The sequence below is a fragment of the Corvus hawaiiensis genome, chromosome 2 (assembly GCF_020740725.1).
Source record: "Corvus hawaiiensis isolate bCorHaw1 chromosome 2, bCorHaw1.pri.cur, whole genome shotgun sequence".
Lineage (NCBI taxonomy): Eukaryota > Metazoa > Chordata > Aves > Passeriformes > Corvidae > Corvus > Corvus hawaiiensis.
The window spans coordinates 56,159,904-56,177,731 of NC_063214.1; the positions used below are offsets into that span (position 1 = coordinate 56,159,904).

The following is a 17,828-nucleotide window of genomic DNA, read 5'->3' on the forward strand; positions in this document are numbered from 1 at the left end:
AAGTAGATGTCAATATGAGAGCTAGCCAGTCTAGCCTCTCCCTGCTATCAGTTTGGGAAGAAATTGGCTCTTTGAGGAAATAGCTCATCTTTTCAGATGTCTACTTCAAAATGATACAAACTGTGCACTAGAAGTACCTTCTTTTCACTTTGAATATAAAGGGAACACAAGGGAACTAGCTTAGGTATAGATATTTACAAAGGTGGCACCAACATTTGTTCAGCTGAACCTTACAAATTCTGTTGTAGTGTTGGATTTGCAGTTAAAATATATTGCAGTCAGAGGATTTAAAGGTGTTAATATATTTTCCTAAGCCTTGCTAAACAGTAGCATTTAGGAGATGGCATAAAGATATTTTAACAAGGTAATACACCATATTAAAAAACCCTGCAATGGAAAGCACAAAGTTATTGAAATGAATTATACATTCCTCAGAAAATCATTTGGCACAAGAAGTTGCAGCTCTGGTCTTCATTTGCTAGTTAAGGGTCATTTTCTGTTCTCTGCATGTTTCTTGATTATTTCTAAACAGTGTTACACTTCAAAGCTTAAAAATCCCTTATGCCAATACAATTTTGCACTTAACAGAATTTATTTTGTTTTATAGGTAATGGTCCAGAAAAAATAAGTTTCTTGCCACATCTAACACAAAAACATCTTAAATGTTCAGACAAATCTTCAGCATTGTGCTACAGCAGGCACCACTCAAGGAGGCATATTTCCCAGGTCAGAACACTCCAGCTAAACCTCTGATCAATTAAGAAGCCCACAGAGAAATACTTGGCTTTGTACCCAAAGAAATTAGAATGCAAATCCTGATAAACAGAGCCACGATTTGAAGGCTGGTGTCCTGAACCACAGCAGGTTAGAAAGGCCTGTTCTAGATGAAGAAAATTAAAGGTCGTGTTTATCTTTTCACCAAAAAAAGCTTTAGCAATTTAAAAGTCCAGACTTTGCAAACACAACGCAGGCTTTAACTTCTCTTTCATTTTCACAGAGATGCACCACCTTCTGTAAATCTCTCTTCTTATTCCTTCAAACACTAAACTAGTGATCTGTGTAACCTCAGCTGCATGACAGAGAAAACTGTCCTCTTGCAATAATACTTGCAGATTATATAAACTCTCTTCTGGGCTTGCCATCAAAGAGAAAAAAATGGAGACAAAAAATACAAGAGGCATTTTCATAACAAATGACTGAATAAAGAGAATATATACAAGGTCACCTTGTTTAAAGAACTGTGAGTTATATCACAGTTGAAATCTTGTACTAAGCCTTTTGTAATCACAGCTTCCTGGACCTGAAATTAATTTCTTCTTTAGTGTCCTTTTCTTCACCAGGATTTACATTCAAAAAAGGAAACACAATTTGGCCTAATTTCTTGCTTCACTTTCAGCAAGGATCTGTGTAGTCCTTCTTAGTTAAATGTTAACTGTGAAGTCACTAGAATAACCTATTTAAAGTTTATTTTAAAAAAGTATTCCTCATTTAAAAAAATCTAATAGCCTAGGCACTTTATGAATAATTAAATTGCAGCAGGAGCTGAATCAGGACTCTTGCTGGTGGTTTTTTTTTTTTTATCATGGCTGCACATAAAGGATTAAATTTTGGTCTCTCACTGAATTTTTCACGATGCTAGTAACAATTTAATCTGCATATAAAGCCCAACCTGCTTAAGAAATTAAACAGCACAATAAGAAAACGACCCTGGTAGTATTGCAAAAGCACCTTGGTTGGATTTGTATTTATTCCCTACAGGAAAAAAAGGGATATTACAATAAAAACATTCTTAGCCTGCATTTATGCCTCAGCACTCTTATGTTTCACTATTGGAGTTTGGAATACATTTGTGTGTATTGTCCAATTCTCTGAATCATCTTGTAAATAGTGATTTTATCTCCAGTACCAAGCCAACCCACTGTAACACGTAATAGTAGTAAAACTAAATGACAGAACTGCACAGCCTGATGATGGACAGAAGAAAATCAGCACACAGAGCAGTTTACTGGAGAAAAGAATCTGCATAATTATGTGCAATAAATACTGGGCCGTTTCAGAGCAGCATGCTGAGATCACAGAATTTGCTGCTTGTAGCAGACAAGTAATAAAGGTACATGTATTTTCTGAGACTGGTGACTAGCTGACAAAATACAATCTCCTCACAAATCTCCAAAGCACAGCTAATAAAATATTCTATCAAGCCCAAAGATAACTGTCCTCATTGCATAATCAAGCAAAAAGAATTTTGATAAAGTTTACAATTGCAGTGAAAAGGTTAAATATCTAGACCTGGCCATGCTTTCTTTATATCTATATCTTCCATAAAAATGTCTTTCTTTCCTCACCAGAAGGATGGGTGACTTCCCCCCAGATTTGAATAACTACAGTTTATTAAAAAGTCTCAAATGAAAAGATGAAATTTTATTTCTTACTGCCCAATTAAAATGTGGATATGACTCTTAGAGAAAATATTTTAAAAACATTTCCTGCATATATAAACAAAGTATCACAAAAGCATTGCTATCACTAAAAAAAAAATCCTTAAGTGCCATCATGACAAAAGAGAGATGATACTCAAAATACTTTTAAGATCACTGGATACCCAAAAAATTATTCATCTGGAAAATTATTCAGCACTAAAGTGATTTCAAACAAATTCTAGAAAATAGGACACAGTACCTATATGTAATGATGTCATGCCCCTACCATATAAATCAAATTCCATGACAAAAAAAGTCAGATAAGACAAAGAACATGCAATTTTGGTTCTTCCTGGCACTTTTACCCTGATAAATGCTTATTATCATAGAATCATGGAATCATTTACTTTGGAAAAAACCTTTAAGATCATCAAGTCCAACCATTAACCTAACCCTAGCAAGCCCACCACTAAGCCATGTCCCTCAGTGCCAAATCTATATATCTTTTAAATACCTCTGGGGATGGCGACTCAACCACTTCCCTGAGCAGCCTGTTCCAGTGCTTGACAACAGTGAAGAAAATCCAGTGAAGCAACATTTCCTAATGTCCAATTTAAACCTCCCCTGGCGCAACTTGGGGCTATTTCCTATTATCCTATTGCTTGATTCTTAGATTATCATTTTGATTAAGATAAAGATTTCTCAATAATTACTTTTTCAAAGCAATTGAAAAAAGAAAACAAAACAGTGCTGGTACTTAGAAGATTAATCCTTGGTTTGATATGTGGTTATCTGTATATTTAACCATACACATGCATAAAATAAAATTTCTGGAGTCTAGAGACCTAGAATTATGATTTCTATATGACTAATATGACATTTGTATGTGATCATCTCATTTTGACGAATTGTTTTAGCAAAATGTTTGTGACACAAGAGAGCTGTAATAGGTTTTAATTATTGTTTTGTTAAAGGAAGATCATGAAGATGCGTCAAATTGTCTGATGATTAACTTTGCATGGCATTTCTAAAGCGTTATAATCTTCCTCTATCTTTGGCTCAAGAATGCTTTTTAAAAACCCTATATTATCCCCATATTTTACAGAGAAATGCAGTGACACAACAAGGAACAAAAGTCTCATAGGCTGCAGGCTCATGAAAGTAGAAACTCCCTGTTTAAAGGAGGTTAAAGTTTTCTCACTAGGATCTAACAGCAACCTAGTTTAAACAGGCTAAATGTATGTGGTATGTTACACCACTAATTCTGTTTAAAAAAAAAAAAGGAGAAAACATAGAATCTGTAATCATCGGGGAGTAACGAACTGAAACAAAAACAACTTAAGAGATCATGCAGTGCTATTGCTTCCTTTCTGGAGAGCTGAAATTCCTACAGAAGGGTCCTACCAGACTCTGCTTGAGAAAGGCAGCTGACTCCTGCTGACATAGGAGGATTCTGCAGCCAAGCAGGTGCCTCCGTGCACTGGGATGAGTCACAGAGTTACCACTGATGAGCTTGGGAAAAATCAGCAGCGTGCCAAGAGACACCAACACGCTGAGCCCAAGGAGAGTTAAGGGGATGTACAAGCCAAAGGAGGACTCCAGCACCCTGACTATAGGAAATGGTAATCAAGAGGAAACCTTATCCTCAAGACCCTTAAGACCATCAAGTCCAAACATGGTAACACTTGACTCAGTGATCTTAAAGGTCTTTTCCAACCTAAAGAATTCTATGATTCGGTAATTCCTTACTGTCAGAAGGGGAAGATCTCCTTGCCTCCTCTGCTGTGTCAGCTCAGACCTTTTCCTGAGCTGATTTAATGCTCTGAGCCAGCAAGGAAACATCCATGTCTTCTGCTGATTTGAATTGACTCACTGCTGGGTCGCCCAAGTACAAAGACGGATCAAGAAGTAGCCAGGAGGCCAGGAACAGATTGTGAGGCAAAAGTGGGGGTAAAAAACAGGACCTTTCCTTTTTCAAGGGAGTTAGCACAACTCAATCCACCTGGTGAAATCATAGCCTCATCAAGAGCTGAAGGGATCAGACTGTTATCCATGTGTTCAGTATGGAAGGAGTTGTTTGGAGAAACGCTGTGTTTTTTCTGTCTCTCCCTCCTATAACACATTGCTTGGCAATGCTCATTATTTAATTCATTGTGAGCATAGAAGAAAAGTATGCTGCTGCCAAGACTTAACTTTCTGGGTACCTGCTAAAAGGCTTAATTCAATACTTTTTCACCAAAGATTCCTGGAAGTCAAACATTCATTATTCAGTCCAAAATTGACAAGCTAAAAGCACATTTTGCAGGTGGAAGACATTTTACTGCATTTCTTAAAATTTCAGATTTGATACTTCCATAGAGACCTTAGCATAGATACTGATGTAATAAGCTCTTCCTTCACACAGGCACTTCTTTGGTAGCAAAATAATTGGCATTCTTCAAATGGCACATGCACTCATGAACATAGAAATGCAACGAAGGTTAGAAGATTTAAATCACAGTGTGTGCTTCAGAAGCAAAGGAGAAATCTTTCAAAAATACAAACAATTAAGCTTAATTTTATGGCCAGACTCTAAACTGGTCGTGTTGACTTGCTGTTGAATGAGCAGGCAATGGTGAGTCCCAGTTCTGTATCATGGGGCAGCTCTGATTGAATGCTTAGCAATATATTGTAGCTAACAGAGACAAAGGAGAATAGGAAGCAAAACAGGAAAGAATAAAAGCAGGCTAAATAAAATTACTTTAAACACAGTTCTCCAGCACTTTCTACTCTATGTTGAGGGTATTGTTCTGTTTATTTTCCTTCTCAACTCAATTACACTAGGACCAGCCAGGTGAAATACAGGCACGTGGGATGAACAGCTTCTATTTTACTGTAGTTATTTTCTCTCTTGCAATGCTATTAACAACTAGAAGGACTTGACCAAAGCATTGTTAGAGGTATTCTAGTTCATCTCAGTAACATCCACAGCATCCACGGGGCTATGTTGTTATTTTCTGGTTTGTCCTTTTTTTTTTCATTTTCTTGACCTAAAAGCTTTCCACTGAACAACTGCATTTGCATATTGCCAGAGATCCCAACTGTTTTAATTAATTGCTGAAATTGTCATTCCCTTTGTCATTTACACAGCTAGAAAAGTCAGTTAGGTCTCATTGCTATCACACAACATATTTGAGACTGGGTAATTAAGAGCTGTAGCAAAAACAAATTTCATAAGGAATTCCACTTCTTTTCCCTGGCTTCACTCACAGGGAAAGGAGGGCAGACTTTTTTTGGAAATGAAACAGTTTTTCTGGAGTTGAAGAGAATGTTGTATATAAACCCATTAGTGAAATACAGTCCTCTAAACCATCCCTGACTTGTTTGCAGACAGGACAAGTCCCATTAACTCTCCCAACTAAGAGAGAAAAATCATGCACATTTCCCTTCCTCTATTCATTGTATATTCTCATAAAGAAAAGAAATCGACCCTGCCAGCTTTATAAACAGGTTGAAACAGCATAGGAAACCTCTGAATTTGCAGCACTGGAGAGGTCTTCCTTTTATGAAATCACTTGGATTGCTGCATCTACATCAGAAGATCCTGACCCTGCGTGTTGGGTTTGCATGGCAAGGTTTTGGTAGTGGCAGGGGCTACAGGGGTGTCTGTGAGATGCTGCCAGAAGCATCCCCATGTCCGACAGAGCCAACACCAGATGGCTGAAAGATGAACCTGCTGCTGGGAAAAGCTGAGCCCATCAGCAATGGTGGCAGCATCTCTAGGACAACAGACTTAAGAAGGAGAAAAAAACCCCAAAACCTACAGAACAGCAGAGAGAGGACTGAGAATATGCAAAAGAAACCACTCTGCAAACACCAAAGTCAGTGGAGGAGGGGGAGAAGGTGCTCCAGGTGCCACAGTAGGTTTGCTGGCAGGACTTGTGATCCCCTGGGAGGGACCACACTGGAGCAGTTTGTGAAAGGGACCTTACAGGGGAGAAGAGGTAGACAACTCTGAAGTGCAGTTCAGTCCAGAAGGGAGGGGTGGGGGGGATGTTTTTAAGATTTCGTTTTATTTCTCATTACCCTACTCGGGTTTGATAAATAATTTCCCCAAGTCGAGTCTGTTTTGCTCATGGCAGTAATTGGTGACTGCACTCTCCCTGCCCTGATCTCAACAATGAACCTTTCATTGTTTTCATTCCCTGCCCGGATGAGGAGGGGAGTAACAGAGCAGCTTCCCCGAGCAGCTGACATCCAGCCAGGGTCAGCCCACCACACCCTGGCATTATCATTAAATTCTTAATGCCTGCTCAGAATAAAGCTCCATAGCACTTTAAGCTGACCTAAGGTGCAGTACAGTATCACTGCCAACTAGCTGCACTTCCTCGTGTCCTTCTTTGTTGGAGGTTTGTGAAGATAACCACATTAAACCATCTAAAAGGAAAATTTGGGGGTTTTTGCCAAATCAGTTTCCTGAACAGATCCTCTACCTGGTCACAAGTGTTTGTTCCTTTGTTTGACTGAGGACAAAACCACATGGCCAGAACACAGGACTAGCCAGGCCTGGATTTACACTCTTCTCAGCACTACAGCACACATGCTCAAACTGGATTTAACCAAGCAAATCTGGGTACTAAACGCAGTCCAGCTCCAACAACATGAAGATTTGGATCTGCTTATTTCCTCAGAGGGGAAGTACATATAGTGAGAGGCCAGCAACGAAGTGCTGAAAGAATCAGTCTTTTATTTCACAACCACATTCATGACCTTGAAACAGGAGACAGAAATGCATTAATGAAAGCTGCAGATGACAAAATTACATAAACCAAAGCCACAACATCATACATACATAGAAACCCAACTGATTTTGAAAAGAGCAAGAATAAATATGGGATGACATTTATCTAACCTAAATACAAGGGTTAATACTAAAAGATGACTATTAGTTCTAATTTCAGGTGTGATCTCTTAAAAGCAGAGAGATGAAAAAGCCTTGAGATCACTAAAGGATTACAAAATGTGCACGACCCACAAATTCAATACACCTGAGAAAAGAGACACAGTAACATAAATGCAGGAGATACTGGGAAATATGAATGCCATTGGACAAGCTGATAGTGAACTTCTCATTTTTAAAATTTTTTTTCAGTTTGGTCTATGTTCATATAAGAACAGCACAAGGGTGAAACGCTGAATTTCATGCCTGCGCTGCAAGCCAGTCCTTAGGAAAAAATTAACAACTCCAATGTATCAATTGCCTTTTGTACAGCATCTCTTCTACCTTTACCCTAACGAGACCCCAGCTAAGGTGAACACAGCAAATTGCTTTGCCCACAACCAGGCTGGCAAGCAGTGTGTGACAAGCACTACATCTGCAGTGAAAGCTGTCCTTCCTGCAGACAGCAGACTGGAGAAAATACATGGGGAATCTGGAAAAATATCTTGTATATGCATAATAGTGACATACCAGAGTTGGAAAGTCGGTCATCATCTGTATTAGCAGATAAATGAGCATTAAAGACAAAAATTACTTTCCAGTTCCATGTCACCTTATTAAAGAGAAATTATTTGTCACAAGTCAGACAAACAAAACCAAAACCTGCTAGTTTTCTGCTATAAAAGTATCCATCACTATCCAAACAAAACTCCACTTCTAGCTCTCTCACTTCAAGGAAGATGTGAACAGTTTTAAATATTAAGGGAGTGGGAATAAATGTTTGCATCCACCTTTGCCCGTGTAACTTCAACAAGCATCTGCAGAACATTTTGGTTTGAGAGCAAAACAAACTGACAAAATGAACAGGGTTGGAAAGGACGGCTAGAGATCACCTGCTCCAAACCCCTACCAAGGCAAGACCACCTAGGGCAGGTTTGCAATGTCTCCATAGGAGACTCCACGACCTCCATGGGCAGCCTGTTCCAGTGCTCTGCCACCCTCAACGTACAGAAATTGTTCCTCATGTCGAGATGGAACTTCTTGTGTTTTAATTCCTGGCCATTGCTCCTCATCCTGTCGCTGGGCACCACTGAAAAGTCTGGCACCATTCTCTTGGCACTATCCTTTGCGGTATTTATATGCATTAATGAGATCCCCTCTCAGTCATTTCCTTCTCCAGGCTGACTAAGCCCAGCTCTCCTCTCTCTCCCGTAAGATGCTCCAGACCCCTCATCATCTTTGTGGTCCTGCGCTAGACCCTCTACAGGATCTCCTTGCCTCTTGTAGAGGAGCCCAGAACTGCATACAGCACTGCAGACGGGGCCTCCGGTTACCAAACCCCGCACTCCTACACGCTCCCTGTGCGACCGCAGCCGCCCCGCTCCCGGGCCCGCCCGCGCCTCCCTCCAGCGCCTACGGAAGCGCCGGCTCGCAGTTGCTCCGGGGTCCTACCTCAGCCGCGGACAGCCCTTACAACTGCCTCATTAGAAACCCTCCCCGCTATTCTCCGCTGCGTCTCGCCCACCTCTCCGCCTCTCCCTTTCCTAGCTCTAGTGAGGTGCTGCGGAAGAACACGGCCGCTCCCTGCCTCACAGCGGGTCGGCGGGGCATGTTATATTCCCTTTGTGGTCAGGCGCGCCTCGGGCAGCTCAGGGCCGGCGGAGGCCCCTGTGCGGCGGGCGGCGCTGACGTGTCGGTGGGAGCGGCGGCGGCCCTGGCAGCACCATGTGAGTCAGGGAGGGAGGGAGGGACCGAGCGGGGGTCCCGCAGCCCCCCTCGCTCCTTCACCCAGCCCTAACCCCCTGCTCTCTCCACAGGTCGAAGGTCACCTTTAAAGTGACGCTCACCTCGGACCCCCGGTTGCCTTACAAAGTGTGAGTGCAGGGCCGGCGCTGCGTGGGGCGGCGGGGAAGTGAAACGGGCGCATCGGGAATGGCTTCTGATGGCCATCCCGGCGGGCATTCCGCCAGCGGGAGCGGCGGTTGTCTCCCTCCGTGCGGAATGACGGGCGATGTCTGTAGTTAGCCCTGCTCTTGGGGCTTTTCCACTTTGCCCCACTGCCCTGCGCGTCTTCCACAGTCACAGAATCATTCATGTTGGAAAAGACTTCCCAGACCAATGAGTGCAACCTCTGACCGATCACGGGCTTGTCAACCAGACCATGGCACTAAGGGCCAGGCTTTTCTTGAACATGTGCAGGCATGGTGACTCCACCGCTTCCCTGTGCAGCCTGTTCCAATGTGTGACAACCCTTTCAGTGAAAAATTCTTCCTGATGTTCAGCCTGAGCCGTCCCTGCCACAGCTTGAGGCCAGGTCCTCTCCTGGAGAGCACATTGCTACAGAGCTTAGTCCCACAGCTCTTGAGATTTGCCCCATCTGCTGAAACTTAGAGGTGTTCTCATTTTCTGCTAAAAATGCTTCTCTTGAAGCATCTGACACCCACCAGGGACCTATTCTCCCCTTGATTACTGGTTGCACAGCTTTGGCAAAAGTACTGCCATTGGTAAAAGTGAAGTTTCAATTACTAGTTTAATAGCAGATAAAGTTACTTTTCGGCTTGTTTTGGCAGCCACGTATTACTTGTGTTGTGATTTCAGGTTAAGCGTGCCTGAGAACACACCTTTCACAGCCGTCCTCAAATTTGCTGCGGAAGAAGTAAGTAGAGAGTGATGATGCTGGTTTTTAACATTTTGCATGTTCTTGAAAGTGAAAGCCTTTTTAATGGTAAAAATGCAGTGGTTAATTCAACAGAAGGAACTGCTATTGGATACAGGTGGTCAAAAGCTTTACTGGCCTCAGTCGGGGCCTGACAGAACTTGCAGAATCCTAAACTTAGTGATCCTTGCACAAATTATGCATCAGCAGCTGGCATTGAGGTCCTTTCTGTTCTTCTTTGTAATTAAACTATTTTATATCAGTGATGTCAAAATTTGTGACAGTGGAGAAGTGGAGAGAATTTAAAGATACTGCTATTGGATACTTAATATTAAAATTTCTTATGTGGAATACCAAGAAAATTCTTTAGCATTATTCAGGAAACTCTTAAACTCTTTTTACATTCAGTTCCAGTAATCTCTGACTTTGGAAGACACATGGTTTATGATTGTGGAAGGTATTGAGATCAGCCATATGGGATAAATTCAAAAAACTGTGTTCTTTGGCTTCTGTGTGTTGGTCTTTCACATGGAATCCTATACCATTAGGTGTCTAAATTGCTCACATAATGTATTTGAAGAGATGTATCATGTTGTTTCAGGTTAAGCGTGCAAAGATTAAGAGGCATTCACCAGGTGTAAACAGTAAGATCAAGTGCATGATGGCTCTCTTCATCTCACTGACAAAAAATTGAGCTGAGAGTCTGTTCTTGCAGTTACCCCCTCTGTCTTTTCAGGAGAACCTGGGAAATTCTGGGTTATTGAAAATTCTTTTGTTTGAGCATTGTAATAAAATAGTTAGGAAGGATAATGGACCCCTGGTCTTGAGTCTCCTTATGTTGTTACTGTTACACCACAGATGTGACAGAAGCTCTTAGAGGAAACAGAGCTTGTGGGGGGAGGTTGTGGATTGGTTTTGTTGTAAATTTACTTGAAGAGAACATTATGCAGAATATTGCATGCTGTTAAAGACATTTGATGATTTGGGGGGTTTTACTATGTTTTCTTTTCCCCAGTTATTTTTATTCTGAACTGATATGGTTGTGCCCACACAACCGATACATAGAGACCTAGACTGAAAAGTCTAAGAAACAAGTATGAGGCATCAGAAATGAGTGTGTGACTGAGTAGTTGGAGTTGTTGAAAGGGAGGGGCCACTTCTGGTGGGGGTTGCCACTGAACCTGTTAACTTCACCTACTCATGGAACCACAGTGTTAGTTAGTGATAGGGTCATCTGAGAAATGGATTTAGGGAATCATTAGTGACTTAAATATTCACATTTAGGAAACCATTATTTTAATTGGTATATTTTGAGTATCTATGGGAGTTTTACTGTTTGACCTCAGACTATGGATCAGCACTGAAGCTTTTTGCATCTCTCTGAGACCAGGCAGAATGAAGTGCTTTGTAAACAAAGAGCAAAAAAAATATTGTTAAACTCTTCCCCGGGAATGAAGCCCCTTTGTGAACTGGCATTGAAAAGAATGAGAGATAATTTTCGTGTTACATGATTTTTTTTTTGTTCCTTGAACTGCATAGCTTAAAATTACCTTATGCAGTGCGTTGTGATTCAAGAACCAGTTTCATGGAACCTGAATGAAACATATGTGGAAATGATCAAAATTTGGGCAAAGTTGTTACTTGTTCTCCTGGGGAAGTGGATTATCTTCTCAGTGATTAAAGCTCTTGGGGCAGAGAAGGATTTAAATTCTGGCTATCTAGCCTTAGCCAGTTTCTACTGAGATATCTCTCAGAGACTTAAAATTTGCCAAATCATAACCAGACTTGCCCTACTTAGAAAAAAATTGATTTTACAGTGTGTGGTATCTACTGGGTTTTTTTCCTTCATCTTTTCGAGCTACCTGGTACATGTCTCAGGTGTACACTTGCACAGTAGTTAGAAAAAAATCTCCATTACATTTGTGGAATTACTAGTAGAATACTCATCCATTTCCATTAAATATTGTTAACTATATCTATAAATCTGAAGGAACTGTTTTCTCATTTCTTATGTACCTGAACAAGCTAAAATGATAATTTAATATTACCCATATATTTTCTGCTTTAACTATGTCTCTTATGCTATTTTGTCGTACTCTTATTTCCTTTAGTTCAAAGTTCCTGCAGCAACAAGTGCCATTATAACAAACGGTAAGAATATCGTTTATTTTGTAATAGTTTTTGTATTGAAGTTGCAGTGAAGGTTATTGATAAAATCAACACTGTCTCGTATTTCACAAACTCTATGTACTGTAAATTGAATTTAATAATATTGCAGCATTATTTAAATTTCTTATGTATGGGGTGAAGATACTAAACCATTAATTCAGTTTTGTCCAAATACATAGCTGAAGGTTTCTTGTCAGTTCCCATGCTAAGACTGTTTTTAGCTATAGGAAATAGCTGCATGATGACCTGATGTAATAGTGGTATCTTGTTGGTATGTTTTTTGAGCTGCAAGTTTAATGTAATAAGTTGTAATATGTCTGTTTCATCTTCTTTTTTCTCTTTCTTTCCTTCTTTGTAGATGGTATAGGAATAAATCCTGCACAGACAGCAGGTAAGTTACTGTATATGAATCCCAGCATTTAAAACTTGTTATTTCTCTTTCAGTCTAATGTATAGCACTTGGGGTTGTATTACATTTTGGGTTTTGACTTCTTAAATGGGAGGGGCATTATCCAGTAGTTAAAATCTAGTCATTGTAGGGTGCAAAATGTTAAATCCAAAGAACAGTGTTTGAACTTTTTGTTCAGTGTTTGTTTATTTAGTTCTGTGAAAAAGTGAGGGACTTCTGATCTTCAGAGCTTTGCATTTAATGTGCAGTTTGAAAGCAATACTGTAATACATGCTACTGCAGTAACAAGTAACAGCTATATTCCCCCCTCTATATCTAATTCAGTAGTAATTGCTGTTCTAGCAGCACTTCTCATGAGGTATGTTAAAAAAAGTAAGAGTTTTAGAGCAGGAACTCCAGGAGCTGTGGAAGGTGTGTTTTTAGAAGAGTTGGGTTGGAACTAGGTGGTCATAGAGGTCTCTTCCAAATCAAATCATTCTTTGGTTCTTGCTGGTAGCTCTTGTTCTCACCAAGGGATTCCATGTCAGAAATCCCTGAATTCAAATGTGGAGGCTGGCTATGAGAGAAGCATTTATCTCTGTCACAGAAAAGTGTGAGGCTGTTCCCTGTCACCTCCTGAAATACATGGAAACATAGTACAGATATGTACCAATAATGGTCTGCTGTCTGGAAGCAGATTGTGTGGACTTGCTCTTGAAAAGCTATACTTTTAAACTAATTGGGAAATAATTACAGTAGTCTAATCTTAAACCATTAGAGAAGAGAGTGGAACAGAGTATCCTGATAGAAAGTTATGAACATTTCTCACCTACTAGGTACTAATAAAAACAGCTTTGGTGCTTATGGAATCCAGTCATGCAGTGAAAACTGAATAATTTTACCCCTGCTTGCAAACATGAGGAATGTTTGGTAGAGACTTGCTGCTATTCTGGTTTTTGCATGAAATCCATGCATCCATCTATCTCTCTCATTTATGCCCTCTGAATGCCAGTCATTATTGAAGGTACCACAGGAAAAAAGAAAACACAAAAACAAGGTATTATCAGCACACTTAGCTGTGTAAACTAGAGTATAAAGTAAATCCTTGCAGAGCACAGAACAGTATCTGATGTTTAGAGGAGCAGTTGCTTGACACTAGTTTGGGGAATTTCTTGAAGTTGTAAAAGAAACCATTTAAGTGTAGAGACATGTTTCTGAGATCTGTGATTGCATTAACAACATTTGAAAATGAAGATCAAATAAGCGTTTGGCTTTCTGCTCCACTGGAGACTTCTGTCCTGCCTTCGGACACCTGGATTATGGTTTCACAGGTGTAGTGCCTCAGGCAGACTCCTCAGCTGATGCTGTCCTCATCGTGATCCCATGATCAAGTGTATTAAAAACAGATAATAGATCTAATAATTTAGTGTAGTTACTAGATCATCACCCACATATAAAGCCACATTTTCACATGACCACTGAAGAATACTTAGGCAAAATGGTAAAATTGCTTAAGGTATACTTAGGTTGTTTCTCTTCCTCAGCAGTATGCTTTCATTTTTTATTATGTAGCTCAAATTAGCTGTAGCTTAATCCTTTAAAGTAAATGTATTTAGAACTACTTGACTGCTGAGCAAAAGCATCCATAAAGTAGTTCATTATACTTGCAGCTGTGCATATTGAATTCACGTCTCCAGTTGATTTGCTTTACCTCTCCTAAGCTCTTATAAATATTGAGGGATTATTCAGTAGTATAAAACAGCATCTCATAATCAAGAAACAGGTAAATCAAAAGCATCTAGATGCAAAATGTTGTCATCACTGCCTTATTCTCCAGATGTAATATTAGGCACATGGATTATGTTTTTTTAACATAGGTGTTCTGGCAATGCTGTGTGATGTTGCTCTCAACTGGGAAAAAAACCAAAACAAACCAGTCCACAACAAAACAAGCCTCCAAAATAAATCCAAACAAAACAAGCAAAATACAACCCACGCCAAACCCAGTGCTCAGACCAAAATCCCTCCTCAGTTTACAAGTAAACATCTATAATTTAGGTATAAACTTCTGTTCAGCCTCATTATTTGGTATCTCAAAATAAAATTACTTTTTTCCCTTCTTTTTAAATTTTTTTTTCATATATCAGAGTTCCTGCAGATTGAACAGTTACTTAAGTCTTCAAAAACTTCCAAAATAAGATATACAGGAATAAAATCTTAGTAATCCTTGGGGATTTCAGAGGTTTTGTACTGTTCCACGATTTCCTCTCCTTTCTGAAAAAAAGCACTCAAGTATGACTTTCATTTTCCTTACATGATTTCATGGAGCAGGGAAAATGAAAGCTGAAAGAGCTAGGCATAACACTTAATCCCTGTATTGATTTCAATTTTAAATCCTTGATAGTTCTGGGAATAGTATGCCATAATTTTAATAAAACCAGTGTGATATTAGTGATGGAAATAGACTGAGGTGAGGTGAGTTACTGTCTCCATGAGATGCAGCTGTGGCCTGTTTCAAAACATTACGAATTTTATGATGGCCATTACAATAGGATGTTTCCATCTAGGATAGTAAGGTTAGTAAGCAGTTCTCCAGTTTGTTGCTGAGACAGGTTTGCATTCAGTGGGTTTTATAGATCTCTTCAGTACATGGTCTGGGCAGATCTGTAAAATCAGAATGTCTTCTGATAACATGTTCTTTTGAATTGATTTTCTAAGGGTCATTATGTTGACTGTGTACGATGGTTTTGATCCTGATCCACATGCTGGAGAAGTGGAGTTCAAAAAAAGGGTAGCTTTGTTCTAAGATGCAAACAACTTAAATGGATGTCAAGTATCTTAATTTTATTTGTGAGAGCACTCCACATCCCTGGAATGGGATGCTCAGGAGAGAAATACAATTACTCTGTTTTAGAAGTTAATGCAAGGTTGAATAAGGAATCACATACAGTCGTATTTTGTGCAGTAATAGTATGAAGTAAAAAAGTAAACGTTCCATGTATTACTTAAATAATACATCACTTAGAGATGTGGTTTCATTTTCAAATGTTACATGTAACAGAAGAAAATAGCAGCCTGAATGACAATCCTGAATACATTAAAAAAATATTCAAGGCGTCTAAGTATTAGAAACTTCTAATTTTTTATTATGTCTTCTTATTATGTAAAGATTATGATGATTAAGAAAATACAGTAATAAATAAGAAGCTGAAAGGGATTTTTATGCTAAAATGAGACTAACTTATGCTTGCCTGTTTGGAGAACCTTCCTAAAAGGAAGGTATAATTGAGGTTCTGAAGTTAGAAGTCGATAAGTACTGAACCAAGGAGAGAGCTAAAAATGAATGAATGCATGAATGACCTCAAGATAACAAAATAATTATGGAAAACTAAAACTTCATTTTCTTTTCTTCAAATTTTTATGGCTTATAAGTGAAATCAGGCATTCAAGTGTGAAACTGCAAAGTTTGAAAGGCTACACTTTGCAAGGTCTAGCATTTTTATTTAAAATAAAGAGCTCCTTGGAAAAAGAGGAGCATGATAAAATTCCATGGAAACATGAAAAATTTATTTCTGCTATGTCAAGAGGAATTACTATGAAGCTGTTAAACACTGACTTAACATTGTTATCCTTTAAACGTGTTTATTGAGGTAACATTGTATTTTCTTGGTTAGTAATACATCCTGTTTTCTTTCTTTGTTTAGGAAATGTGTTTTTAAAGCATGGTTCAGATCTACGGCTCATTCCCAGAGATCGAGTTGGGAGCTCCTAACATCTTCTGAAAGCTGGGGAATAAGTGACGTTGCTGTGCAGCAGAGGTCTATTTATTTTGGAACTCCAAAATGCAACTAATTAATTGGACTTTTTTAAAGCGAGGAAAAATTACTTCCCAGGATTTGATTTTTTTTTTTTTTTGAAACAGAGATAATCATTTTCCTGTTAAAATATATTAACTCATACACTGATTCTTCCCTGACTAGTAGAAGAACAGGCTAATTGCATGTCATGTTGCTGCAAGAAGGACAGGCTTCTCTATAGGTGTTACTGACACCACAAGGGTAAACACAGCCACCATCAAGAGGTATTTAAAATACTGGATATTGTTGAGCCTACTTCGTGGAAGGGGGAATTGGGTTATGATTTTGCTACAAAGAAATTATTCCTACTGTGTGCTAGAAGTTGGGGGTTTTCCCGGTGTTTTTTTTAATAAAGTTATTCCCATGTTTAGAGGAACAGCTTTCACCTGGCTCAAGTATTAAGCTCAAGTAGAAGGGAAATTTCAGGAGTTCATTACTCAAATAAGTAAACAGTTGCCAAATGTTCCAAAGTAATTCTAAGATTTAATTGCTGCAAGTATTTGAGATACAGGAGAAAACAAGAGGTTTCTGTGTTTTAAGACTTCATTCGGACATACTGTGAAGTTAAATTAAACTCAATTTACAAGAATTTATGAGACCAAGTCTCTTCACATGAAGTGCCATCAGCTGAGAAGGATTGCAATGTAATTTGGGAATGTGTAGGTACAGGTCAAATACGTCATTCCTTTTTAAGTAAACTAACACTGGTTCTTTCCAGAAGTCTTGGTTTTGTTACTGCCTGTTACATAGAAAACATCATAGAATTCACTGAAATATTTGTCTTCAGATTATAAATTGCCAGGTGTACACTATCAGTTGTGTATTTTAAGTAGAGAAATTGCTGCTTTTCTTGAACTGGTTATCTACGTTGTAATTTAATGTATTTGGCAAAATCTTACCATATTGCATTTTTTTCTGTTCTACTGAGTTGAATGGAAAGAACAATGGGTATTGTAGTGCTTGGCTAAATGAATATTGTCACAAATACAACTGTCCTGTGCAATCATCGTGCTTTAGAAAGATGTTCAGATAATGTGTCAGGTAATGCAGAAGTATAAAATGCCCTTCTGAGTGGGTGTAAGCTGAGGAAATAGAGAAAAACACTTCAGAAATCAATATTTGACTATAAACAGCTTCCAAATTTAAGATAAATTGTAAAATTCTGTATTTCTATTTAATAAACAATTATATGAAAAAGTGCAAACATTGTTCCTCTCATATTCTTAAAGTTTGATGATAATTAAAAACTTCCCATTAAGCTTTTATTCAACATGCTTTGAGATTCATTTTAAGCCAAAAGATTGCTAGTATGCAGAATTCTACAGAACACTGCCCCAAAGGGCAAAGTACATAGTTTTTGTTAATCTAATGCCACAATATAATTAGGATGAGCGAAATTAATTGCTGGTAATTTTTAGCT

General features: G+C 38.9%; 1 protein-coding gene across 1 annotated transcript; it reads left to right on the top strand.

Annotated features, from left to right (window-relative positions):
• Nucleotides 1-8,992: 8,992 nt before the first annotated feature.
• UFM1 (ubiquitin fold modifier 1) lies at nucleotides 8,993-17,612 on the top strand. The gene is made up of 6 exons (XM_048295156.1): nucleotides 8,993-9,065; nucleotides 9,156-9,212; nucleotides 9,937-9,994; nucleotides 12,106-12,145; nucleotides 12,522-12,554; nucleotides 16,256-17,612. Coding segments are annotated over exons 1-6 (258 nt in total). The 5' UTR covers nucleotides 8,993-9,063; the 3' UTR covers nucleotides 16,324-17,612.
• The last annotated feature ends 216 nt before the right edge of the window (nucleotides 17,613-17,828 follow it).